The sequence below is a fragment of the Brassica napus genome, chromosome A1 (assembly GCF_020379485.1).
Source record: "Brassica napus cultivar Da-Ae chromosome A1, Da-Ae, whole genome shotgun sequence".
Lineage (NCBI taxonomy): Eukaryota > Viridiplantae > Streptophyta > Magnoliopsida > Brassicales > Brassicaceae > Brassica > Brassica napus.
In genome coordinates this window covers 10,378,546-10,405,601 of record NC_063434.1, presented here as the reverse complement: position 1 = coordinate 10,405,601, position 27,056 = coordinate 10,378,546, and the positions used below count along the sequence as shown (strand labels likewise).

Below are 27,056 nucleotides of genomic sequence, written 5' to 3'. Positions count from 1 at the left end.
ATTGATTGTAACGCGCCTGTCTTTGCCCCATAAGTAGTTGAGGACTCCCCAGATCTTACCATAAGAGGGAGCTTTACCATAAAATATTCCAACAATGTAGTCACTGTGAATCTTTGCACCTCGTTCGAAAACCCCATTTGATATACGAACCCTAGGTCTGCCTTCGGCCGAAGTAGAAACCGGGGCATTGGCCACCGGAAAACGAGCAGCTGAATCGAGGTTCTTTGCCCAATTAAACGCCTCTTTGGAAGTGGTCGCCTTTGAAGTGGGTTGAGAACCTTGCGACGCTGAAGAAGAAGGCTGAGAGTCAACCATCTTAGAAGCCACACCGGGAATAGCATTCTCAGAGGGAGCGGGTGGGGAGGAGGAAGAGGGAGCGGGTGGGGACGAGGAAGAGGGAGCGGGTGGGGAGGAGGAAGAGGGAGACGGAAGCAACGGAGCACATGGAGGCACTGGTTCCGGAGGTAACGGCGGTGGCGGAACCGGCGGAGTCATCGAACCGATGACTTTGAAGACGGGAGCACTGTTGAATCGCACTTTATGTCGCACTTTTTGAGAGAAAAAGCACTTTTTTTTTTCAAAAATCAATGATAACTACTTCTACTAAATTTATACTAAATTTAAAATTATTAAAGATTAAAAACCTCAAACCCGCGCTTCTTAAGCGCGGATCAAAATCTAGTTTGGGTATTAAAACTCTTAACAAAATTTAGTTGAGTGAGCTTCCCTAAAATTACAATGTATCGTAGCTCATTAGCAACTTTCTGGCGTTTCGGTGTTTTGTGATTGCACTGCGTGCAGTTACGTGAATATATAACAGCACGCAACCACTTCAAGAGAAAGAGGAAAAAAAGCTGTTGAAAATTGTATAAAATATTAAAATGCTTCTCAGTCGGCACTGAGAGAAGGAGAGCTCAGAGAGAGAAAAAAGAAAGAAAGATGGGAAGCGGTGTAGCTCTCTTTACTCTCTCCTTTCTTCTCGCAGCCCATCATGCTCATTCCGCAATCGGCGTGAACTGGGGAACGCTGTCGTTTCACAAGCTGAGACCTTCCACAGTGGTGGATCTCCTCAAAGCAAACAAAATAACCAAAGTAAAGCTCTTTGATTCAAACCCAGATGCACTTCGAGCTCTAATGGGCACTGGAATCCAAGTCATGATCAGCATTCCCAATGAGCTGCTCTCCACTTTCAGCTCCGATCTCTTCGTCCAGCAGAACCTCTCTCGCTTCATGGGCAAAGGTGGCGCTGATATCAGGTATAGCATTTTCTACCAAGTATGCGTCTTTATGTTCTTATATGCTCACACACTTGCAAAGTTTCAATCTTTATGCTCTTAGGCTATTCACCCACTTGCAAAGTTTCAATCTTTGTGAATGTGTAGGTACGTTGCTGTAGGGAACGAGCCGTTCTTGACGAGTTACGGCGGTGCGTATCAGAACTATGTTGTCCCAGCTATGGTTAACTTGCAGCAGTCTTTGGTTAAAGCAAATCTAGCTAGCTATGTGAAGCTGGTGGTTCCTTGCAACGCGGATGCGTATGAGTCTAACGTTCCTTCTCAAGGGACGTTTAGGCCTGAGCTAACGCAGATCATGACTCAGTTGGTTTCGTTTCTAAACTCAAATGGGTCCCCCTTTGTTGTCAATATCTATCCTTTCCTTAGTCTCTATCAAAACTCCGACTTCCCGCAAGACTTTGCGTTTTTCGAGGGAAGTAGTCACCCGGTTCTTGATGGGCCTAATGTTTATTACAATGCGTTTGATGGGAACTTCGACACTCTTGTCTCTGCTCTCGCCAAGATTGGGTATGGTCAAATGTCTATAGTTATTGGGGAGATTGGTTGGCCTACGGATGGAGCAGTGGGTGCTAACCTCACTGCGGCGCGGGTTTTCAACCAAGGGCTTATTAACCATCTGTTGAGCAACAAAGGGACGCCGCTCAGGCCTGGCTCACCTCCTATGGATGTCTATCTTTTCGGTTTGCTTGACGAAGGAGCTAAGAGCACACTGCCTGGTAACTTTGAAAGGCACTGGGGGATCTTCTCTTTTGATGGACAGGCTAAGTATCGTCTCAACTTAGGACTAGGCAACAGAGGGCTCAAGAATGCGGAGAATGTTCAGTACCTACCTTCCAGGTGGTGTGTGGCTCACCCAGAGAAGGACATGACCCAAGTTACAGACCACTTGAGGCTTGCTTGCAGTCAAGCGGATTGCACAACGCTCAACGACGGGGGATCATGCAGCCAGCTTGGGGAGAAGGATAATATCTCATATGCTTTCAACAGTTACTATCAGCTGCAGATGCAAAATGAGAAGAGCTGCGACTTTGATGGGCTTGGTATGGTCACCTTCCTAGATCCTTCAGTTGGGGATTGTAGATTTCTTGTTGGCGTTACAGATAAATCGTCTAGTGCTTCTGAGCTGATGGCAAGGTGGGATATCTACCACATTTGCATTGGACTGGTGGTCTGGGCTCTCACACGGTGTTACATTTTATGAGCGATATACTGGAGAAATTACATATATAGAGAGGTTCATATTGAATGTATTGTATTTGAAGTCACTTTCTTGAGCATATTGTATTATCATCATCTTCTTGGAGTTTATATTAGAAAGCAAGTTGAAATGTCTCTTTCTCTTTAGTCTCCACTACAACTATTGTATCTTTGTTGTCAATGTAGTTTGTACCTAAATATCAACATCATCATCTACTACAATTCTTCTGGTTTCCATTTTCTAAGTTCAGCATCCACGATGCAGTGTGCTTCCTCTGCAATCTCTGCGCTTCTCAACGCAGTATCAGTCGCTTCCTTTACCTCTTCCATCTCCTTCATCTTCTCCTCCAACATGCTCTCCCCTTCTACTCTGCTCTCGTTGATCTCTTCCAGCTGAGCATCAACCGTTTCCGCCTTGTACTGCACCATTCTCTCTGACTCTTCGTGCTTCCCTCTCAACTCTTCGTGCTCTTTCAACGATATTCTAATCTTCTTATCAGGATCATCATGCGTCAAGCTCTCCTTCTTTTCAGTAAGTACCGTCATGTCCTCCACAGCTCTCTTCTCTGCGGTTTTCGCTTTCTTCACCGCTCTTCTAACTATCTCCAGCTGCTTCGCTGCTTCACCCATCACGGTATGTGTTGCTGCTGCTTCTCTCCTGAGCTCGTCCACGTGCATCCTCGTCTCTTCCGCTTCTTGTCTTGTTCTCTCTGCTACACGCATGGTTTCTTCAACCTTAAGTCTCTCTTCTACCCATTCTTCTTCTTCAACTTCTTCTCTCTCCTTTTCCTTCTCCTTCAGATCTCTGTTTTCTCTCTGCACACCGTCTAACTCCACCGTGAGTGATATCACCAAGCTTTTGTATGACCTCTCTTCATCACAAATCTCTTGCATCGCACTCTTAGCCTCTTTGAGTTCACGAGCAAGTTTGATCTCTCGTTGTAAACTCTGGTTTTCAGCAGATATCTCCGCAAGCTCATCAATATCTTTCCTTAGTTCAGGGTCACAGTCGCTCCTCAGATCCTCCAGCCTCTGCTCAGCCTCTCGTTTCATCTCAGCATAAGTCTCTCTCGCATCAAAGCTCTTCTCTTTTATCTTTACCTCTTCCTCTTTCTTCTTATCAGCATCAGAGTTCAATCTCTCAGCAGTGTCACGCATCTCTGCTATCTCTTCTAACATTTCATTGATCTTTTGGGAGTTAACCATTGATGAACACTCCGCTTCCTCTGCTCTTTGAAGCTCAGATAACCTTTCTTCCACGGAGATGCTGAACTCTTGTTCTATTTCCACAAGCTTCTCCTTAGCCATGAACAGCTCTGCGGTGGCTAAGATGTAACTCTCTCTTACGCTCTCTGTTTCTTGGTTTTGAGACTGCAGTTTCTCTAACCGTTGGTTTATGGTGTGTTTGGTCTGGATCGCACGTTTTCTTGACTGTTTGGTGGTTTCAAGTTTATCCCTCAAGTCAGCGGCCTTTTGCTGAGTTGAGTCGAGATCAGAGAGAGCTCGTGCTTTCGCTTTGACAGAGCTGTCAAGACAGAGATGGACTCTATTCATTTCTTGTTCTGCTAACAGAAGCTGTGTCTCTTTATCTGGCACATCCGTTGCATCCTTAAAGAAGAAAGAATACTAGTTCAGAGAAATGGTAGTGAGAGTTAAAAAGCTAGAGAAGAATGAATGTACCTGAGAGGAGGAGGAGAGACTTGGTGGTTGTTGCTTTGAGAAGCTAACTTGGCGGAATAAACTAACGGCGTCTCTAACGGATTGAAAGGGAGGACGTGTGTCTATCTCTCCAACCTCACTGCTCCGAGGAGGAGTCTCGAGAGGCATCACCGGAGCATCTGCTCTTATCATCTTTCAACACAAAATGTTTCGTCTTGTTTTTACGTAATGAAGCAGAGACAGAGAGATGTTGATCATCTCGATGTTTGGTCTTCCAGAATCCAAATAATGAACCAGAGGGTAACCATGTTTTGCGTTCATGTCTTTGGTTTTACTCTCTAAGGCCCCTTCATTACATCTATTCTTTCTATTTTTAGACATGAAATCATTGAATCCTATAATAAGAAACCTTATAGTATTTAGAAATTTCTTAAGGTGAATATACTAACAAAGTTACCATAAAACATACGAAGTAGCCAGCAACAACAACATATCTAAACAACGGCAATAGGGTTAAGAAAGTTTTATGTGTGCCTGCGCCTTTTGACGCTATCTTCTGTGAATGTCTCCCATCTGCTATGATCCAAAGAACTCAAATCATCGAGCTCTGCTATTGCCAGAAGGTACCGAGTCAGCAATACAAGCTCGTCATCCTTGTCTCGGTTCACATGAGCTTTCCTAAACGGCCTGATTTTAAGACCGTTTTGAGGGTTCATCACGAAGTTCCTTCGCAGATCATCGAACATGATGGTGTTTTGGGCGTTGTAGAACTGCAATATAACAACAAATCAAATCCATGAGAAAGAGAATAAAGATTATAATAACACAAGTAACGGTGGTGGTGATGGGATAATAGTACCTCAGGTAATAGTGCCCAAATTAAACCTAGTGGCTTGCAATCGAAGATCCCACGAGAGTCTGACTGAACTGTGATCATGGCTAGATGGTCGAGAAGCGCTGTGATCTTGTAGTTCGGATTGTTCAACACACCAAGCTCTCCCATCTTTAACTCAACCCACTTCATGCTACAGAAACCAAAAACGGATAATCAAATAACTGAAAGAAGATGGAGAGATAACATGACAGATGATTTCAGAAGAAATTATCAAAGAAAAGAGAAGCATCACCTAGTGGCAGACCAAATGATGATATCATATTCTGCATAAGCAGCAGTAAGAAACTCATGAAGATCTGCATTTAGGTAATCCAGACAATCGTCAGATAATAACTCATCAATCAAATGGATACGAGAAATGAATAATAGACACTACAACTTACAGGGACGCATAAGCTGCAACGGGTTCTCGGCAGTGGAACGGTGATCAAACAAAGTGTAGTCAATATCTAGAACAAGCAGTTTTTTGCCTTTGCGACATGGATTAACAAGCTTAATCTGCAAAATCACACAACAAATGAAGAACCTTTTGAGAAAAATGACACAAAGCATTCATTACTCTTACATTGAACGAAAAAGGCTTAAATCACAAACATTCACGAGCTAATAGTCATTCTTTATTCAACAAAACCGATAACTAAAGATTTTAACAGCCAAATCCAAGAACATGAAACACAGACCACGAATCTCCACTGAAGGAGAAGATGTTTGTACCAATGAGACATTCAAATGTATTAAAGTTCAAAACTTTGAATACACAAAACTCAGAACAGACCTTGTACTGATCAATTCTCCTCCTCAGCTTCTGCTTATTAATCTCTTTGTCTTCAATATCCACCACTTCCTCCTTACCAAGCTCAAAGTCATCAACAACGTCATCCGATGTTACTTGATCTACTATTATATCATCCTCCGTAGTACTGAAAAATCCATACTTTCAATCCATTTAGTTCACATGATCAATTGTAAAATTAGGGTTACGAAATGGCATAAAAAGGAAGAGAGAGAAGGACCCGATCATGGTCATCTTGAGAGAAGGCTTGAGAGGGATCTGAGAGAGCAGAAGAGAGTCATCGGAGAGCTTGTTTCCGACTTTGGGGTAAAGAAGCTTCTGGCGCTTGGGCAAGACGTTGGTGAGAAAGCAGATGCGACGTTTCAGCTCAGCAACAGAGTCGTCGGCGCAGATTCGGAGTGTGTACTCCTTCCCGCTCCATTTGACTATCAGAGTCAGCTCCTCGTCCATCGCGGTCACAGCATCCGGCGTCGGAGATGATGAAGAAGACGAAGCCATCTAACGCAAAATCGAGAGAGAGAGAGACTTTCGGATCCGACAATAGGAAGGTTAAGTTTTACAATTAAACCCCAACAGAGTAGGGTTTCTTTTGTCAATATATAAAGTTTGAGACTGATTTACCAAATTAATATTTTATATTTGACATTTTACTTAAAAAACAATTTATATTTTATTATTGGACAATTGTCAATAATAGCATCTTTTGAAGTTTATGTCTTAAAAATAGCACTAGAAGGAGAAAGTCACAAAAAAAACATTTATTAAAGGATAAAATATTCCTAATACCCTTGATTTAAAATTAAATAAACAAACAAAAATAAATAAAATAAAAATAAATAAAATGAAAAAAAAAAATTTTTATAGTTTCAGATTATATGTTTTCAAATTCGAAATTTTTATAATTTTTTTTTGAAATTTTTTTTTCGAAATTTTTTTTAGTTTTTTTTTCAAATTTTCTTTTTATAATTTAAAAATACTTTTTGAAAATGTTTTTAAATTTTTTTTTTTTTTAAGTATTTATTTTTTATAAAATTTTAAACCCTAATTCCAAAACCCCACCCCTTAACTCTAAACCCTAAGATTTGGATTAATTAACCCAAAGGGTATAAGTGTATATTTACCTCTTTAATGAAACCAATTTTTGTGACTTTGAGCCTTGGATGCTACTTTGGGAACAAAAACTTGGTTTAGTGCTATCCTAGTCTTTTTCTCTTTATTATTTACAAAACTGATTTATAGTGGCCAAATTGTAAATTACAAATATTAATTGGTCTTGTGTTTTGAAGTTTTTTTTTTGCTGGTTTAAATAGATAAAGAGGATTAAAAGAGCAAAAGTTCACTTTTGTACTTTATTATGTTTGATATATGATCAAGTTCTCATTTTATAGATTTTATTGGTGTTTAAAAAATAAGAAATGAGATGAGAACAAAAATTAAAAAAAAAAGAATGATTAAAAGCATAAATATAACTAATTATACAAGTCTTTAAATTTATAATGCATATACTAATAAGTATTCATAAAATAATTATATTTACATGCACAGACGAAATACCTAATTTCATAATATTTAAATATAATAGCCAAAAATCATCGAAAGAAGAAAACTCTTACAATTTTAATATTTAAAACTATTAAATGTATTTTTTTGTGTATTGATATGAAATGTTTTTGTTTATATTATTTTACCAACAATTATTGATTATTCGCTCTTTTTACGATAAATTAATGTAGTTGAAGAGGAGAAAAAACAAAAAAAAACCTTTAAATAATACATAGATACATCAACAAAAACATAAATATTCGAATTTTTTTTAAAATAAGATAATATTCTTAAAAAAAAATTGGTAAATATGTCTTGTTACTTTAAAGTTCATCTGTAAACACAGGTTCTTATCCAAAAAATTATGTTTAAATGAGAAAATTGATTAGATCTTGTCTCTAATTCTAATGGTGCACATTCAATTAAAAGATTAAATTATAGTAAATCATCAAAGACACATCATCCAGATAAACTTTTTGTATTTTTCATTGAAGATATAGCTACCAACCCACCAAAACCCCTCCCAAAAAGAAGAAAAATAATTGATAATGCAAATGTCTGGAAGAAAAGAAAAAACAGCTAGGGCAGCTTTGACCATCCCTCCAAACTTAAAAGAAGAAACGTCGCAAAACCTATATCAAACATATTATTAAGAAAATCTAGAAGGAAACAAAGATTAGACAAACAAAATAAAGAGATATATATTAAAAAGTCTGCCAAATTGACCAGAGAAGATAAATGTCAAATGAAGGAAGATGTTTTAGCCTTTCTAATTTATATAAAAAAATAACTTAAGGGCATCATATCCTTAAAATTTTAATACAAACCAATCCATCATCTTTTTGTGGGTCTATATATATGCACACATGCTTGCTTGTTGCATTTACATATCCTTTTATCCTAGTTGTTTGCATATTATAAAGTTTTGAAAAATGGAGATGAGGTTCTTATTATGTAGCAGCTTGACTTTGGTATTCATGTTGGCTTTGGGTGAAGCAGCTGGGGAAATAATGAGATGGAACAGAAAAGAGATGGTGGAGATGGCTGGCTACGGCGAAGACAAACTCTCCTCCGTCCTTGTCACTGCATCTCTTCTCTCTTCTTCCTCCTCACCTATTCCTGGTAAGTATTGTAAACAAGTAGCAATGAGTAGATTAGTCCATGCATGTCATGGTGTTAGTCTCTTCTCACTTCTTATACATATAGGTGCTACGGTTGGCATCAAGTGCCACACTGGATATAGGAAGAGATCTAAATGGATCAAAGCTGTCACAAATGCGTTGGGACAATTCACCATTGATCTTCCTTCTCATCTCCATGCAATTCCTGACCTAGAAAAGGCTTGTTCCATCAAACCACTCTCTGTTCCTAAACCATATCAATGCTCTCCCACCAAGACTCAAAGAGGCATAAAACTCGTTTCCTCATCCAACGGTTTGCGAGTCTACACAGCAGGCAACATCACCTTACACAGAGGTCCATGTAAATAGAGATTTTAGATTGATGTTTGATATTTGATATTTTTCTATATGGTTCCTTCTCACTTATTGAGAGAAAGAGAACTAGTCTATTTTTGTATATAATGTTTACTTCATTCTCAAATCTTTTTGCTTGTATTGAGAAGACTATGATTTACTTTTAGATTGTCATGATAATTGCTAATCACTCAACAAGGTGATAGGAGAAGAGAGATAAGTAGTATTGCTTCAGTATCTAAAAACATAATTTACAATCCAAACGAGATAACAAACGCACACATCTCTTCTTTCATTAAAGCTTCAGTTTCATTTTCTTTTAGTATGTACACCGAAGTTAAGACCATATTCTTTTGATATCTTCCTTCCCAGAAGCATCTTGTTCCTCTACTGGACATCATATTCAACATGATTTGTGTACGCGGCTGCACAACATGTCATCATAGCACACATAAATATCATTTTTTTCTTGATGTTTAACTGTTTTGTATGTTCTCAAAAGAAAGATACAAACCTTCTCGGTAAGTTTGCCTTTCTACATCGTTTTGACTCTTCACTCAAGCTCGCCAAGGCGTTCTCCTTTTCTCTCGCCGCAGCTTCCCTCTTTGCCTTCTTTGTCTCCACTTCAATTGCTTTCGTTAGAGCATCCACCTTCTTCAACAACATCTGTGTACATATGCATATTAACTTGTAATTAAGTAAGGTTTCATATTGTCAAATAGATGATACAAGAATAAGAAGGTTCAGTCATCAGTGTACCTTGATTTCCTCATTTTTGGCATTTATAGTACCCTCTTTACTCTCACAGATTTTCCTTAGAGAAATTACTTCCTTCTGAAGCCTGTCATACAAGAACCCTGACACCATATCTTCAGAATCAACATTTCCATCCTCCTCAGCTTTTCCTTCATGCTGATCAGCTGATCCGTTTGATGTAACCTTTGAGTTCTCTTTTCCGTCTCTTTCTTCACCTCTGTTGATCGGCTGATTTAAAGCATGGATTCTACTAGTAATTGAGCCTCTTGGCTGAGAAGTAGATCGTTTCTTTGATCCACCACCACCACTAGTCAAGAACCCTAAAATCTTGCCAGACTTTTCAGCTTTTGTAGTTGTTGGAGAGACAGTAAACATGTTTGGACTCTTCAAGCCATCTTCTACGGTTTTCAGCCTCAGCTTCAACCTCTCCTGTATTAGATTACTTAGAAGCATTAGAAACTACACTTACTTGCACCACAAGACTAATAATATACTCATCCACCACCTTTAGCTGTGATTCAGCCTTAGCTGTTCTCTCTGAAACAGCCAGTTTATCTTTCAGTTTCTGCATTTCTCCCTGCACACATACACACAAATTTCAACAGAACAACACTCAGTTTTCCATATAGACCAGTCACTATGTATTGGTTGTGTAAGTGAAAAGAAGTACATGGAGAAGCCTTCTCTCTTCAAGCCATTGCTTTACGGGCATTACTCTATCATTCTCATCTTTCCACTCGTTAGCAACGGCAAGAGCCACCCTACTTGCTGATACTTTGACTCTGGCTAGCTCTCTCTCCAAGGTTCTCTTCTCTTCCTGTTGGTTGATGTTGAAAACAATATTGTGAGTTTCTTGAAAACAAATGTGAGAATGTAAATAAAAGAATACTTGCATTGAGCTGAGAGATTTGGCGACGATAGTCTCGAACTGCATTTGCAGCTGTTCCTCCTGCCAAGATTGCTTCCTCTAACTCTCCAATGGTTTGAGAGAGCTTCTCAATCTCCAACACTTTCTGCCGGTTTATTTTCTCAAGAAACTTGTACTCTTCCTGCAAGTTTTCTTCGCTTTTATAGCCAGCCACAGGTTTAAATGTTTCTCTGAATAATGCTAAATTTGTATTACAAGAGTGTTTGTTACCTGGCAGATCTCAATCTGTCGTCGAAGTTCAAAGTTGTGGTTTTGAACCTCCTCAACAATCAAAGCACGTTCAAGTGCACTTTTCAAGATTCTCTCTGCTTCAAGAAGCGCTGATTCTTTTGATTTTGTCAGCCGTTCCAACGCTTTCTTGTCTTCTTGAAGCGCAGAGATCTGTGAACAGACAAAATAAGCTATAGTCAATACATGATGTTTGTAACACACACAAGAAGAGAGATGGTAACAAGTTTGAAATCAAGACCTGATGCTTTTGAAACTTGATCTGAGCTTCAAGAGGAGCAATAACTGATTCAAGGGGTAGAGGATCATCTTCCTGTTGGTGCGTGTAAACCCTCCTCAGTGCTTCCTCTGCGGCGTCCTGTGCCGCTAATGCATCTTCCTTCTCCTCTTCTAGCTTCTTCATCTCTACCTCCTGCTCTTCCACAATCATGTCATAATCTTAACTTATTATTCTAGTCATTCTATCACTCGAAAAGATGACAAGTCTTTGAGTGTAAACGCACCTTTTGTACAACAAGATTCTTAGAGATTCCTAGTCTCTCCTCCAACTTCCTCACGTTTTCCCTGAGCTGAAACACACAACCAAGTAGCGTCAGCAGAGCTCAAGAAACTTGTTATAAGTGTTTAAATATGGAAAACATAACATTGATCAAGAAAACTTGTAGGTAAGACATAGTGGAAGAGATCATCACAAACATACAAATGGGAATTATCATGTTTATGCTAACTTACATACCTCCCCAAATTCTCTCTTCTTGAGCTCTTCATTTGTTCTCAAAGCCTCAATTTCAGCCTTAGCAGCCAATAGCTCCTTGTCCTTTTCTGCAAAAGAGAAAAAAAGAAAGCAGCACACCCCTCAATATGAAGCAGCTACTCAGAAGGATTGATGAATAAGAAGCCTCAGAGAAGAAAAGAAAGAACCTCTAAGCTGGTTTTGAAGAGAAGAGGTGTTTGATGCAAAAGGGTTTTCTCCTGCGGTCATGTTTACTCTCAAAGACTCCTCCTCCTTTGTTGCAGTATAATAGATATGAGTTTTGGTCTAAGCAGTTCAAAGAATGATACACAGGAGATAATGGAGGCGTTTAATATATATACACACACGCTTTTAGAGAGAGATAGACCATTTCTTAAAGGAATTGACGTTTAAGAAGAGAGAGAGAAAGTTTTAAACTTACTAAACTTCTTTTTTTTCCCTCATTCTCAAGCAACCGTCGACATTTCAAGCCATTGACATTAACACAACATTGACAGTAACCAACCCTTCCCTCTTCTTCTTTCTCTTTCACTACCCATTTCATTTCACATTCATCATACTCATTATCTTCCTCTTTATCTTCAATTCTAAAATGCTTTCAAGTTGTTGACTTTTTTTCTTTTTCAAATTATTACTTTCATTTGACTCTCTCAGTTACATAGAGTTTTCAAATTAGATTTTGGTCCATCATCATAATTACCGGCTAGTGCATATTTTTCATGTTCAAACGTTTACCAATGTATTTTATTTTATTAATAAAATTTGAAAAAGGGATATGGTTCTACCTCAAATGGAAATTATAAATAAAGATAAATGTCTAAAGCAAGAGAAGCAGAGAATAAGCCAAAAGGAGTTGGAAGGAGAGGCAGCATATTGACAGATATAAAGACACTAATCATAAGGATAAAGATAACTCAAATGATTGAAGTATTTCATTAGGTGAAAACTCTCTTTTTTATATTAACTAAAAATTATATTCTCTTGTATCCTTTTGTCTTTATTAGTTTTGATAAGGCTATGAATGTAGGTAACAACAGATAACAATTACGATAAGTTTTGAATGAAAACTATAATATTATCCAAGAGAGTTTGTAGTTTGATTGCTAGAAAGAGTGAGAAAGGCTGAAACTTGGAAGACTGAAAGCAATAGGGTGAAAAGGTGTTGCCTCAGCAATTAATAGCTTAACCGCAAAACATTGCACAGACCAAGGTTTCTTTGTATTAGTGGAAGTCACTCAATATCTCTCTTTGAATTAAAATAAGTTTTCAACTAAATGAGACTCTCTTCTTTGCTTCCAAGTCTTATGGTTTTGCTACTAACTTATTAGATGATTCAATGATAAGATCATTAGACAAACAACACTTAGAAATAATTATGTATTTGTTATTATTATATTATATGGAGAACTAAAAGCAATAAAGGAAGCTTGAACCTTATAAAAAAAGTAAATGGAGGTGATGACCTGTACTTTGTTCACCCATTGGTTTTGTGGGTTGGTGAAATCCTTTTAGAGGCTTATCAGACAGAACATAATCTGACCTGTAGATTTGGTCTTAATATTTTTTTTTTAACTACATAACCTTTTGGTTCAGCCGCCACTTGACTCATCTGGTATTACAGAAGATTATAGAACAATGATTAAATTAAAGCTTTGGTTATATATCATTACTAACACGGTAACACCCAATCCCACAACAACCAGGTTTACTTTGTATACAAATATATATAACTAGTTGACTTGCATAGTTTTTGTTACAACTTAAAAACAACATTGCACATCCTCAAAACTTTACATGCGACAGATGTGTGTGTTGTGCTCTTGTTCTTCATCCACTGTCAGTTCACCACCATGTCATCACACAATCTGGTTTGGGTTTGGTTTCCAAGCGGAACATGTAGCCATGGGTCTCCTCTTCCAGAAGAGATAGAGCGCTCCTTCACTCTCTCCTAGCTTGTAGTTTTTGTCATAACCTTTAAGCATCTCACTCGCTGCAAACGCTGCGGATGAGCTGACAGGCCAGCCCATGAAGCCGGCCATCATCATCCTCACCCTCCACTTCCCAAGCACCTCGTGTCTCTCCACTCTCTCCGCCTCCTCGCACGCTATCATGTTCACTATGTCTCTCGCCACACAGTGCTGCTCCGCGCTGATCCTCTGCTTATCATCCCTTGGCCGAGCCGCATCTATAGACTCAAACATCGCTGTGTAGTAATCAAGCGTCTCCACAAACCGTGACAAAAAGGGAGAGGTGTTGGTGTTGGATTCTTGCTCCACTAGCGTCACGAGTTTCGGTCCGAGGCTCTTGATCAGATGGAGCAGCCTGTCTCTGTGATTCTCAACGCTCACGCTCTCATCAGGCATGTGGTGCAGCACGTAAGGGAAGTTCACAACGACGGCAAAGCCAGGCTCCACACCGAGATGCTCCCGGTGGACCTTGCACCCGGACATGATCGCATCGTGGAACTCAAACGGTACACCGCACGACTGCGCCTTGTTCGCGAGCTTCTCACCTACCAAGTTAAGCCCTCCCCCACGGGCAAACCTGGACTGGGAATCATCCACACCAGTAACACGAAGCAACGGTGGCCCACCGGGGAGTTTAGCAAGCTCGTTGATGAGAAACATGTACTGTGTTCCCTGTGCAATCTGAAAATCGATAATGTGGACTCTCTTCTCCCCAGCCACTGCTTCCAAGATGGCGGCATTTGCAGCTGTGTACGCGAATTTCCAGTAAGGGCAGATCTCATAGAGAACTCCCATGTAAGACATGAGCTCTCTCCCCGTTGGTTCATTGCATTTCAACGCTCTGTAGATATTGCCGCCAGTACCTTGAAGCCTCGCCCTAAGCCCTTCCGCCATGTAAGTACCTAGCCTTTGGATCGGAGTGCCCGAGACCGACACCATCTGTTCCAAGACATCGATGAACCCACACGCTGCAGCGAAGTCCCCTTCAGAGACAGCCTGAGCAGCCTCAACCAGCACCTCTTTCAAGTCCAGCTGTGGAGTCAACGCCAAGAGCTCATCCCAGTTCCATGACTTCCCAGCAGCGGGGCTGAAGCCTGAGTACTCTTCAACTTTGGGGTCAACACTCAGCAGCGAGACCTCAAGCTCTCGGATCTTGTTCTTGACGTGAGCTTCATCATAGACGTGAGAAGACGCACCACTCAAGGGAGATTCGTAGATGTTTTCAGGGGAAGGATGGAGGTCGGAGATGCATGAGGCCTGAGGAGAAAACGGGCTGCGGCCAGATGTGATGCTAACGGAAGGGGACTCGTAGGAAGGAAGAGGACCAGAAGCAGTGGAGGATTCGAGGGTGAAGAAGCTTTCTTTAGATGGGGTGGTATCAGAGAAGGCATTCTTCTTATTCTTCTTGTCTATGACTTGGAACTGAGGTGAACAGTGGACTTGAGGATACAGCATGTGCAGTCCAGCCGCACTGTGATGTTTCTGAGACGTTTGCATTTGGAAAAAATAACTCAGCAACACGCACCGTCTCTGATCGATTGTCTTTTTTATCTTAATGTCCTTCTCTCTTTTGTTTGAACCGAACCTGTCTCCATATAAATGAAGGGAAGTGGACAAGTGAGCTACTAACAGAGTAAAGAAACTAAAGACAGAAACTTTAGTTTGTGATTGAAGTGAAAAAAACAAAAGTCTAGTTCCAAAAAGGCGTCTTTGTGAACAATTCTACAAACATACAAAAAGGTATGCTCACAAGTCACAATCAAATCATCAGAAGAAAAAAAAAAACAGATCTAGCATCTTTCAGGAAACAAAGATCGGTTCTCTTGTTACTGCCATAAGATTCATATTACCAAAAACAGAAGCTTTCCACTCTCTGTTTCAGGGTTGAAGTCAAACCCTAAATCAGGGGTTCAACTATTGGATTGAAAAGAATCAAATTAAGGTTTCAAGTCATGATTTTTTACATTAAATCAGTAAAAAGTTTGGTACTTTAGAATCAACACAAGACATAGACAAATTGATTTTGGCTACTGGGTATTAATAATCCCCAAAATCACATCCTTCAAACCGAACGAACAATCAACAAGAAAATAAAAGCTACGATTCAGAAAAAGCCTATGATCAAAACGCCTAAAATAACAAAAAAAAAAAGAGGAGCAATTTTAAACAAATGGAATTGAATAGTATGAGATGAGATGAGAAACAAAAGAGAAAGCAGTGTGCATAGATCATCAGGGAAGCTAACCTGAAATGATTTGTTGATTGGGGGATGAGATTGTTGGAAGGGGACAGAGAGAAGAAGAAGGTTTGCTTGAAGACTCGAAAATTAAAGCTTGTTAAGGAAGAAGAAGAGGAAGAAGAAGAGGATATAAATTGTCATGGACCTATTAAATGGAGAAAAAGACTAGAATAACACTAAACCAAGTTTTTGTTCCCAAAGTAGGACTCAAGGCTCAAAGTCACAAAAATAGGTTTCATTAAAGAGGTAATGTACACTTATACCCCTAGGGTTAATTAATCCAAACCTTAGGGTTTAGAGTTAAGGTTAAGGGGTGGGGTTTTGGAATTAGAGTTTAAAATTTTATAAATAATAAATAATAAAATAAAAAATAAAAATTTTAAAAACAGTTTCAAAAAGTATTTTTAAATTATAAAAATAAAATCTGAAAAAAAAATAAAAAAAAATTTGAATTTTTTTTTTAAAAAAAAATTATAAAATTTTCGAATCTGAAAACATATAATCTGAAACTATAAAAAAAAAATTTTATTTTTTTTATTTTTTTTATTTTTATTTTTTTTTATTTTATTTTGTTTATTTAATTTTAAACCAAGGGTATTATAGATATTTTACCCTTTAATGAATGTCATTTTGTGACTTTTTCCTTCTAGTGCTATTTTTGAGACATAAACTTCAAAAGGTGCTATTATTGACAATTGCCCTATTAAATGCCCATTTTGTTCTGTTTATTTACTTAAGATTGCCACTATGACCTTTGACTTTTGGACGGCAGTTGTAGCTAAGCTACTGTTTCTTCATTAATTACGCTTGCCATGATTAGTTTTTTTTTTCCTCCTATAGTTTTCATAAATAGCCCAAAATTACTGACTTTTATGAGATAAAGATCGTATTTTTTTATTTCTTAGGGTTTAATACCCTCAAATAATATTTAGTGAAATTAACAGAACTATTATAGATGGTAGCATGAAAAAATGTTCCGTTTGGAATATAATGTTACTTTGTTCGTATGTCATGCTTTTTTTTGTGAATGGATGTTTTAAATAATATTTTTAAACAGTTGTTTTGTACAATAAAGTTTTTTAACGTGATTTATAATATAAAAAAAAAACATCCCATACTTGTCTACTTTCTTGTAGCTAACCAGAGCTGCTTACTTTCTCCATAGTCCCGGTTTTTAATGGATCTCAAAGAAATTTTGATTCTTCACTTGAATGTGAGTTTTTTAATCAAATTTGTCGGTGTTCTTGGAGTCTCCTCGTGTCGTTTTGCATTCCTATCTCGCCATATAAGACTTTTCTGCCCATACATATTAGATCAGGAATGACTCTGTTTTGTTGTGCTTACTTGCTGAAACTAAAGATAACAAACTCTGTCAATCAACCACCTCACGACCATTTAACAGACTTATAGAAAGATTTAGCAAAATTTCTCTTGAGAAAACACCAGAGATCAAAATATACATATTGTAGAGGTTAGAGATCAAATTATCATCTTACTAATTTAATTTAATGTTTGATATATGTCGTGTTCTTTTCGAATTTGCATTTATGAAAAAAACAGTATGTGATTTGGTCATTTTATTTTTAATTGAGTCTGACAGCGTCTTGTATTTAATAAATCTTTATATATAAAGTAAGGTTTAATCTCTCCTTAGGCCATCCACGTCTCTTGCCCCTACGTTTGACACGTGTCCTATCAGAGTGAAACGCATCGTATCATTTATTCAGAGATATTCTGGATTTTAATCGTTGCCCAATGCGGCCCAAATAAACAGAGTTTGTCCCTAACCCTAATTCTAATGACGCAAGTTCGTCTCTTCTCCTCTTCTTCAATGTGCCGACACGGTAAACCGACCATGGAGTTTGTTGGAGGTGATGGGAGACGAGTTTTTACGGCTGATCTATGTGGCGTTAATCTGTTCATATCCTTTAGAATGGATTTGACTTCAACCCGTCGCTGTAGCACCACCGCCGTCTGCTCAGATTTTGGGAGGCCAAGAATGTGAATAGAAGCGGCGAGCTTATGGAGGTCGAAACGCTTCTTCTTGACGCTCAGGTAATTCTTTTGTTTTAGCTAAAACTTTGCTAATCCAAAGATTTAACTAATATGTGTTTCGTGGTCAAGGCTGGCAGATTAACTTAGGTTTCTGTAATAATTAAAACGCAGCAGATAAATAATCACAGATTCGAATATGAATGTTCTGCTTATACGGGTTTGACAATCTTTGGAATCTATCATGGTATTGATATGGTTGTATATGGTTTTATTGTGCAGCTTAAAAGAGAAGCATCGAATATTATCATAAGAGTGGTAGTTCGTAAAATTTTGCTGTCACGAAAGATGAAGAACATAGAGTTCTGACATGTAAGACGCCACACAGAAACTATTACGTGAGTTTCTTCCTTTCTTTTATTGTTTTTTTTCCACATTTATCTAATCATTCTATGTTTTCTATGTTCTTACTAATGCAACTCTTTGATAAGAACCATACAACAGGGGAGACTAGATGTTTTATGTTTTCCTATGTTCTAATCAGAAAATGTATTTTTCTTTCTATTTGAGTTACTTTAGAATGGAATTTTAGTTTGTTTAGATCCCTGAGGAAGCTAGAGAGCTTGAAAAGCAACTCAGAGAGACCACTAAGGAGAAGAATGAAGCTGTATGAGAGTTCGACTTTGGGAAGGTGTATCAGATATGGTGGTTGAAACATTTGATATTGTGCAGGCACATTCACAAGCCGTGGATTCAGCAAGGTCAGTTTCGAAAGTAACAGTGGATTTCTTCAAGACTCTAGACACCCGTGATACCAGCTTTTAGGAAACTTTTTTATATTTTCTTTCAGGTCCAAATGGCTGTACAAGATCTACGCGAGAGCGCATCCACCAGAACAACCACCCTACACAGCATGAGATGTCAACGATGTAAGATTCAACTTCTTCCATTAAAGCCGAGAGAACTTCACATGGTGAAAACAGAATCGAACTATCACCAGGACACTTCAGCGGTTGAGAGTGGGAAGAAGACGATGCAAGAAGTCCTCTTGAATTGGTATATAAATAAATTTCAAAAGCTCATAAACTTTTATATTGTCCAAGAACTGAGCTTTTGTCATGCATGATCAATGGATCATTGTAGCTTGGAGAAGGCAGAGAGTGCCCATCAATGGAGGAAAGCTCAAGAATCACTGGTCAGTCTAGAACGGAACAATGTAGCTTCTGTTGACTCAATCGTTAGGTATGAATGGAAACCAGTTCTTTTATCTTTTTTTCACCATTTCTGATCTGTTTCAAGTCACTTATCACTTCAATATCTCTCAAAAGAGTAGGAATGGACGCCAATGAGAACCTACGCTCTCAGTTCTATCATCATCTCTTGATGTTTTTAATCTGCTAACGCCAGCCTTCTTACTTCCATTGACAGTGAGTTTTACTAATTCCTTTGAACTTACAGAGATGGATAAAATATTCTTCTCTTTTTTTTTTGCTGAAAGATTACCCCTTTTTCTGTCAGATCCGTTGAAACTCAATAATGATGCATGCGCTAAGATCAACTCCATGATCATCCCGTGCTACGAAGACTTGATTGAGCTCAAGAGTGATCACAATCACAAGATCGTAGAGATCACAGACAACACAGGGAAATGTCTTCTTGATGAATATATAGTAAGTTTTAAGATTTCAATCCTTACAAACCAAACCGCAACATATCAGAGACATTGTAGGTGGTTTTAACCAGTCTGGTGACAGTATAATTGTTGTTTTTTCTGTGCCAACAGGTAGATGAACCTTCGTGTTCAACGGCTGAGGAAAAGAGCAATCGAGATACTGAGTATTGAGTCCATTGAGGAATTTCGAGCTCCAGCATCTGAGGAGTTACTGAGAGCGTTTCAAGATGGGAAACTGTTTAAACAGGCAAATGGTGATGCAAAGCAGCAGCAACAACACCTTATACGTGCTTCCTCTCTTTATGAAGCAGCTGTGTCGGACTCGAGATCTCCCCTCTCTGCTGTAAACTGACACGCCAAGAGGATTGGTTTTACAGAAGCACAAGAGAAGAAGGTTATTATTGTTGCACTACAGGTAAAAAAGTATCTTATTTTCTTCATGGAGGTTTGGTTTGAGGAATTTATAAAAGCATACATTTTTCATTATATTTTTATTTGTTTATTAGCTGGAACCAAAGCAAAATTATTTCTGAATCAGTAAGATTATGAGTCGTGTCAATTATAATTACAAGCAAGTCCGTTAGGTTTTATTTTTGTCATCAGACTCCTCAGTCCTCAAGACAATAATTGAACAGAAAAAAAAAGTGCTCAAGAGAGAATCAATGGCTATATCGGTATTCTGAATTACTCTGAGTGGAACTTTATACTGATGACTTTGGGGTCATGCAATTTCTCTCAACCGATTGCCAGCTATCTTTCTTTTTACATTCACAAGTATACCTCGCCTATTAAATATTAATATATTTAAAAAGACAAATTTTGTTCACAGACACATATGGTTCAAGAAACTGATAGTATTAAGTAAACTGAACATTTGGGTGTTGGTAACTTATATTAGTTTATTAAAATATGGTCGTTACAATACCATTAAAAAAATATCTATTTTGATATATCTTTTATAAGAAACTAATATCGTTAAAATATACAGTTATTTTCATAAAGACAACAAAAATATTACTCTCATAAAAATATAAACATGGTAACTCTATCATAGATAACAAACCCATTTCAATTAAAAAAAAAACAGTATACCAAAACGTCCAAACATTTCAAGAAGGTGACAATATTTACCTCAGCTATCTAAGTACACTAATACATCAAAATATAACACAAAAAATACGTTCCTTCTATTCAAATCACCATGAAAACTGAACTACTTTACAAGTTATCCTTTGGCTTAGAAACCGAACATTCAGCTTCACCTTCACAAAGGGATCTAACCATCAATATAAACAGATTTAATACAAATCAAAGAGATATATCCATTAATATCAACTGCTCTACAACTGCTTTTGGTTATATAACCCAACAAAAGACTTTATTTAATCTTTTTCCGATGACAAAAGAAACATAGTAATTGATGATGATGATGGTATGGAGAGAAGATAGCTCTATCTACCAAATGACTTCTAACGGATTTTTAGAGCCTTTATTGCTAATTCCTCTTAACAGTCCGGTTGAGAAGGAGTCACTGCATTGGGAAGGTTATGGACTGATCTTTTGAAGCAACTGACTTTTCCATGATGTCAAAACATGTTCTCATAAATCACACGGCCTCCACATAGTTCTTGCACTTGAATAAGATGTTGCAAGATGTATAAGATGTGTAGCTATGCTTGATAGTTTTTGAGATGTTGGTAAAAAATGAACAAAAACACTACTATCATATTCATAATTAACCATATACTTAAAACCTAATAACAACAAAACAAATTACAAATATCCATAACACAAATATAGACATCCCGCCCGTAGGGCGGACCGGCCCTAGTAGCATTATAACTTAGAGACTGAGAACACCATTTCAATCAAAATTTGTAAAATAATGCTTGGCTGTTTTTAATTATACTGTTACCATTTAATTTGTCTAAATAAGTGAAATTTAATTAATTGATTGACATTTTTGGCTCAAAATAGAGTCATTTATGAACATCCTATTTTTACAAGAAAATCGAATTTTACACTAAAATCTATGAAGTCATGGATATCTTTCGTCTTTGATAACATAAAACTACACAGTGCTCCAAACAAACACGCTACTATTATAAACTAATGAAAATGGGATTATATCAAGCTTCTGGATACAGCATACCAAAACAAATGTGACATATGAGAAGAAAAAAACTATATAATACATTTCCATGAGCGTGTAAGAATATAAATATAATATAAGGTACCGAAGTCGTAGTTTTAATTTATTTTTATGCTTTTGTTTGTATATAGTAAAACCGAAATTGAAAAAAAAAAACTATTTTTCTTGATCGACCTTTGAAATTTGCATTGAAGACTTTTTCTTTTTTTTTTTTTTATCACAATTTGTGTTGAAGACTAATTGGTCACTTTTATATAGTATGCTGCCTTAAGTTGTCAATATCGTCAGTGAAAACAAATCTGTGCTCGCTTGGTATGCTCTCTTATGATCTGATTGATACAAATTATGTATCTCTAATGAAAAGTTGTTGACAATCGATAAGATGTTTTTGTGTTTGGTATTATTAAGATCATTTTCAATGGTTCACACTCTATTTTTTTTTAAAAATTATATAATAGAGTTTATTCTAAATTCTTTTATAATGAAAAATAGAATATCATTGAAGATGCTCTAAAGAATTCAAAACCTATATATGCAGTAGTTCTTTTTCGGGTCAGAGACAAAAAAAACATGTAAAATAGTGATTTTTACATTTACAGCAGAACTCTGAATACTTCTCTATATGAATAGTTACTAATTAGCAATAGCTCGTACACTGTTTGAGCTACCTTAAGTTCCAATCTATCATAAATTTCTCAGATTTGTTGTTAGAAAAGTGGAAAATATCATAAAATGAAATCTTCGTAAATATGTATGCATAGGCTGTTTTACCCAAAAAAAAAATGTATGCATAGGCTGTATTGTTGCATATATTTAGATTAGTATTGCCCACAAAAAAAAATTCCATTGTTCTTTTTATTCTTTTTACCATTCCAAGATTTGCGTTGGCCCTGTAACTCTGGCCTTGGAGAATAATACACAATCTCTGTCACGTACGAATATTCAACTGGCAGACTTTTGTGTACTGTGTACATGTCGTTTTAAATATCTTTCAGAACTTGTACGGAGGTCAGATGGCAAAATAGTAAAAAGAAGAGTAACGCGAAGGGCTAAAGAGGAAAAGGAGATAGAGAACGCGTTTGCGTTACATCACATATCACGTAGGAGAAAAATCCAGGGCCTAGATATTAAGGACATTCGTGGAACCTCCTAATCTCCTCTCACTCTCTGACACCTGTCCTTTTCCATTTAGTGTTTTGTTAGTTAGTGTTGTAAAGAGATGTCTGGATATATGGATACAAAAATGTGAATTGCATGGCAAAATTATGCCCACAGATTGTGTTTTGTAAGGGTGACGAAACAGAAACATGACTATAAATAGAGAAACAAATCCTTAAATTAACACGTTTTCTTTTTTCTTTCTCGCATTTTCAGAAGCGATAGAAAGGTAAAAAAAGAAGAAGAGGGATGTGATAGAAAAGTATGAACAGCAATTTCACTCTGTCTCGTCGTATATTAGGACACAGCAATTTCTTCCGACAAAGTCTGAACAGCTTGATTACCAAAAAAAAAACTAAACAGCTTGGGGTTTTGCATACAATAATGTTCCATTAAAAATAACTTACAATATCAGTTGCCTCCTCTCTCTATCGTATTCAACTATAGTTTGAAGTAATATTGCAACTCCGTTTTACAAGTATTATAATTATCATAACTCATGGATGGACAGAAGAACAGGACTACTTTATTTATTCACTTTGCCAATCCCTCTTTTTGGTCCTATAAAGAAAGACTAAAGCCAAAAGAAAAAACAAATGTAAAATTATTGGCAGAAAGGTAACTTCTGTGAAACTGTAATCACCCACAGAGAAAAGAAAGGCTGACGTTGTTCAAACAAGAAACGCTTACGTAGGAGCACGAGACGTAATAACTATGAATCATGGATGGAATACCGTTCTTCTTTAAAAATATCTATGTTCTAACGATAAGCATGGGATCAACATTTGACCAGAACCTGGCAAATTAACAATATTCCTCTTGTCTAATCCTCATACTTAAGTTATGTAAAATTGTATACTCGTACTGGAGTAGTTGTTACTTAGGTAAATGTCACTGTCAGCTGTATAAAAAATAACGATTATTGGTAAAACAGTAGGACTTGTTTTTCTTTATAAAACTTGTATAGATATTGTTCTGTCTAATGTCTTTGATGATCTCTGTTAATACGTCGATTGTATATTAACAACAAAACTAATGATGATTTTATCATGTGGTCATCAAATTGAGAAGAATAGAACGCAAATTAAACAAATCTGATCTCTCTTCATCTATAATACCTTATCTTATTATAAAAAGGCATCTATTTTACATAACACTTTTTTAACTTGTTCAACTCAGTCTCGGATCATGTCTCCACATGATTCTACCAAAATCATACTACTCTCTGAGAATGAGAGCAAGAGACATACACATATACCAAAGTGGAAAAAGAAGAAGGTGCAAGCTTACATGTTGAAGCATTTTTGTTTTACCTTAAAACATTCTCCCACCTCTATGCCATCCTGTGCTCTCTTCTGATCTATGTCCTGCCTTTCCCTCTGAGCTCCTTGACATCTTCACACTTTTTGAACTAGATTTGCCTTTACCTCCTGTATTTGTTACAGTACTTCTCCCCGATAAGCTCTCTTCTGCTGAATCCACCCTCGCAAACTCCTGTGCAAAGACATATAAAAGGTTTTAAGCCGCGTCTACCTTGTGAGCCAATGGCCAACAAGGTGACCTTTTTGCCTGTCAAGGTTAAAAAGCAAGTACCTTGGGCTTTATCTTGGCATAAGGGGTTAAGCACGGATTCAGATCTTCCAGAGCCAATCTATCAGGGCTGCCTGAGCTGAATTCCTGATATAATGCATTCAAAAATAATAAGACCCTGCCAGTAATGTTTGTTGGTTTCCAAACTAAGACTCTTCAAAGTTCCCTACTTTTGATCCTATTTTGCTTACCAGTGAATCATAGGAAGAAGTCTGTGCTTGCCAGTAACAGCTTTCTGATATGTACTTGTTCGCCTTCACCTGATAAGAAAGAACCCAATTGTGTTTATTATCAGACAATACTACTAAAAGCTATATATAGTGATGAACTGTTGCTGCAGCAATGCCCTGAATAAACTTCCCAAGAGTGAACCATTCATTATACTCAAGATTCAAGTCCCATAAGCTACATGATAGATTCATAAAAAGTATTAATTATCTTTTATTAATCCTCCTTGATTAAATCAACCTTTACAAGAAGAATGGATGATCAAAATGGAAACAGAAACTATTGAACAACCGAGATAGTAATTACTGGAGATGTCTCAAATCTAAATCCCAATGTACTAGACCAGAGCCCTCTTGTGCCTGAACTTCCATTTATGCTAAATTAGCTCTTTGGCTATAACTGACTCGACTTATAGTTTATGAAATGTCAAGTGTCCGCACAAGGCTTAAATCCACTACAAACCAACTAAGGTAGCTCACTAACACAAGACTCCCTCTACATCACATGTTATCCACTATTCAGGTAAACAAAAACAAAAAGAAGAAGCAAAAGTACCTCGGCAAGGTCTTGAGCAATGCATTGGAGCTGTCCATTGAGTGAAAGAACCTGCTTCTGAAGGTTAGGGATGATCTGCCTCGCCTCATTCAGCTCCTGCATTTCGCTGTTCATCCCATCTGGAAACAGAAGCGCGCTTTTCAGCGACTTTATCTCCTCCCTTTGCTTCAGACAGAGATCCTTCAACTTCTCCACCTGCACAACAAACAAAAATATCAACTTTATCCAAAACCCATTAATACTAATCTCCTCTTCATGAACCTATCTGAAGCAAAACCCCTAAACAGCTAAATCGAGCTTTTAAAGAGAGGAGTGAATGAATGAAGCAATTACTTCTCGGTTCTTCTCTTCAAGCTGAAACTTAAGCTCAGAGATTTCAATCTCCTGGTCCTTGTTCATGCTCAGGAGCTCCCTCTCGCTTCTCAGAACCATAGAGAGAGTCCTCGTGTTCCCTTTAACCTCTGTCAAAGCCTTCACCTTTTCCTTCTCCTTCCCGAACAGCTTCCTCTGCAGTGTTCCCAATGCACTCTTCCCTCCTCCTCGAACAGTATCAAGCTTCTTGAGTTCATGGGGAATCACAAGCTCGACCCTTTTGCCCTTGGGATTAGATTTCTTCATGTCCATGAGCTTCTTCATCATACAAGTGAGGTTCCCAGGATTAGCATCGTGTTTAGCTGTTTTGGTTAAGTAGGAAGGTTTGGATCTGACAATGGCCTTGCTGGATTTGAATTCGGCGGAGGAAGATGGATCTGATTGGATTGAGGAAGATACGGATGATCTAGAATCGTAAGAGTTGTATCGAGCTGCCATTTTTTTCTGGGTAGGGAGGCTCGAGGAGGAAGGTTGTAGTTGCAGGGAAGGAGGATCGATCTGTAAGTGTGTGTGATTTTTGAATTTGTGGAAGAAGCAGAGGGAATATTTGGCTTCTAGTGTCACCACACTCTCTCTCTCTTCAAATTTCAAATTTGGTTCTTTGTTTCTACCTAAAATTAACTTTTTTTTTATCTCTATTGGGCCCATAATGGGCTTAAAAAAGATTTAACCGTTATTGTATGTTTTTTTTTTTGAATTTTTGTCAACCGTTTAATTTAATAACATTGTTTGACGATGAACTCGACACATAAATTATTCAATACTAGGATTTGACCCGCCCGTAGGGCGGGTTAGTAACTAAAAAAAGTACATAATGTATCATATTTTTTAAAAATATTTTAAAATGTATAGTTTATTTAAATTGTAAGTTATCTTTAAATTGTAATACCAAAAATTACAATTATACGTATTTCAAATTTTTAATATTGCAATTATACATTTGTATCTATTATCTATTTTGATAATTTATTTTCCTGCATTTCGTGTGGAACATTTGTTAATTTTATAATATTTTTTAGTTATAATTTAACACTTATCTTGATCTAACAAAACAATATTTTAGGTATTTCAATTCATATCGTTTTCATTTGTTTAAAGGGGAGAGTTGTTATTGGATAAGTGTTAATGTCCTTCAAAAACTTATCCCTAAATTTTGGAGGCTTTGAAAGTTGTAAACTTTTTATAAAGAATTTAATAGTTTGGGAGTCTGGATAATTTTTTTTTTACAAATTTGGGGGTTTATATCGATAACATTTTTTTTGATAATTTGGATTTGTATTGTGTCGTCAATATTGTTAATTTTTTTACAAAAGCAAATTTCAAGTAACTCTTGTATATAGAGAGAGATATCTATTATTTGAAAACAAACATATAATTAGAGTGTTAAGGAAAAATAAACATATAATCAAAGTGGATTCTCTAACAAAGTTTGCTCCACTTGTTGCTAAAGTTTTCTTATCATTCAGTTCCTATCATCAGAAATAGATTACTTTGCATTATAAAAAGGTTTTTTAAGAGATGTCAACATGATTCATAACGTTTCAAGACTTTACTTTTGTTGGCTTTGATCTTTCGTAGAAATCATCAATGACGCCAGCATTAGCGGAAG

The 27,056-nt window shown here is 37.2% G+C and overlaps 7 protein-coding genes and 1 long non-coding RNA gene across 10 annotated transcripts; 3 read left to right on the top strand and 5 right to left on the bottom strand.

The window, feature by feature from the left end:
* Window positions 1–847: 847 nt before the first annotated feature.
* LOC106437469 (glucan endo-1,3-beta-glucosidase 5) lies at window positions 848–2,731 on the top strand. The gene is made up of 2 exons (XM_013878362.3): window positions 848–1,256; window positions 1,383–2,731. Exons 1-2 carry the CDS (start codon window positions 940–942, stop codon window positions 2,494–2,496), a joined length of 1,431 nt encoding a protein of 476 aa, XP_013733816.1. The 5' UTR covers window positions 848–939; the 3' UTR covers window positions 2,497–2,731.
* Window positions 2,535–4,414, bottom strand: LOC111215019 (putative WEB family protein At4g17210). The gene is made up of 2 exons (XM_022718013.2): window positions 4,173–4,414; window positions 2,535–4,100 (listed from the first exon to the last, which is right to left on the bottom strand). The coding sequence occupies exons 1-2, from the start codon at window positions 4,341–4,343 to the stop codon at window positions 2,709–2,711; spliced, it is 1,563 nt and encodes a 520-aa protein (XP_022573734.1). The 5' UTR covers window positions 4,344–4,414; the 3' UTR covers window positions 2,535–2,708.
* A 135-nt stretch (window positions 4,415–4,549) lies between these two features.
* Window positions 4,550–6,411, bottom strand: LOC106437470 (ubiquitin-like domain-containing CTD phosphatase). Its single transcript, XM_022718017.2, has 6 exons — window positions 6,060–6,411; window positions 5,822–5,966; window positions 5,430–5,544; window positions 5,279–5,342; window positions 5,011–5,176; window positions 4,550–4,921 (listed from the first exon to the last, which is right to left on the bottom strand). The coding sequence occupies exons 1-6, from the start codon at window positions 6,335–6,337 to the stop codon at window positions 4,676–4,678; spliced, it is 1,014 nt and encodes a 337-aa protein (XP_022573738.1). The 5' UTR covers window positions 6,338–6,411; the 3' UTR covers window positions 4,550–4,675.
* Window positions 6,412–7,019: 608 nt separating this feature from the next.
* LOC106425405 lies at window positions 7,020–8,871 on the top strand. Its single transcript, XM_048766832.1, has one exon. It carries the CDS (start codon window positions 8,314–8,316, stop codon window positions 8,869–8,871), a length of 558 nt encoding a protein of 185 aa, XP_048622789.1. The 5' UTR covers window positions 7,020–8,313.
* A 188-nt stretch (window positions 8,872–9,059) lies between these two features.
* Window positions 9,060–11,938, bottom strand: LOC106437425 (microtubule-associated protein 70-5-like). Its single transcript, XM_013878319.3, has 11 exons — window positions 11,690–11,938; window positions 11,505–11,590; window positions 11,272–11,337; window positions 11,010–11,180; window positions 10,751–10,921; window positions 10,506–10,661; window positions 10,283–10,429; window positions 10,118–10,189; window positions 9,616–10,041; window positions 9,371–9,522; window positions 9,060–9,281 (listed from the first exon to the last, which is right to left on the bottom strand). Exons 1-11 carry the CDS (start codon window positions 11,748–11,750, stop codon window positions 9,260–9,262), a joined length of 1,530 nt encoding a protein of 509 aa, XP_013733773.1. The 5' UTR covers window positions 11,751–11,938; the 3' UTR covers window positions 9,060–9,259.
* Window positions 11,939–13,161: 1,223 nt separating this feature from the next.
* LOC106425457 (scarecrow-like protein 13) lies at window positions 13,162–15,886 on the bottom strand. The gene is made up of 2 exons (XM_013866190.2): window positions 15,735–15,886; window positions 13,162–15,074 (listed from the first exon to the last, which is right to left on the bottom strand). The coding sequence occupies exon 2, from the start codon at window positions 14,984–14,986 to the stop codon at window positions 13,379–13,381; it is 1,608 nt and encodes a 535-aa protein (XP_013721644.1). The 5' UTR covers window positions 14,987–15,074; window positions 15,735–15,886; the 3' UTR covers window positions 13,162–13,378.
* Window positions 15,887–16,503: 617 nt separating this feature from the next.
* LOC106425411 lies at window positions 16,504–19,982 on the top strand. 3 transcript variants are annotated; one of them, XR_002653986.2, is made up of 8 exons: window positions 16,504–17,783; window positions 18,003–18,118; window positions 18,322–18,481; window positions 18,571–18,776; window positions 18,864–18,962; window positions 19,049–19,147; window positions 19,239–19,390; window positions 19,504–19,982. It is a non-coding gene; the product is annotated as an uncharacterized LOC106425411 (long non-coding RNA). The 3 variants fall into 3 exon arrangements; XR_001285112.3 differs by having other exon boundaries at window positions 16,509–17,783; window positions 18,313–18,481; XR_001285111.3 differs by having other exon boundaries at window positions 16,511–17,783; window positions 18,313–18,481; window positions 19,054–19,147.
* A 3,804-nt stretch (window positions 19,983–23,786) lies between these two features.
* LOC106425414 lies at window positions 23,787–26,096 on the bottom strand. The gene is made up of 5 exons (XM_013866144.3): window positions 25,409–26,096; window positions 25,076–25,270; window positions 24,484–24,552; window positions 24,296–24,379; window positions 23,787–24,196 (listed from the first exon to the last, which is right to left on the bottom strand). The coding sequence occupies exons 1-5, from the start codon at window positions 26,093–26,095 to the stop codon at window positions 24,017–24,019; spliced, it is 1,215 nt and encodes a 404-aa protein (XP_013721598.2). The 5' UTR covers window position 26,096; the 3' UTR covers window positions 23,787–24,016.
* Window positions 26,097–27,056: the final 960 nt, after the last annotated feature.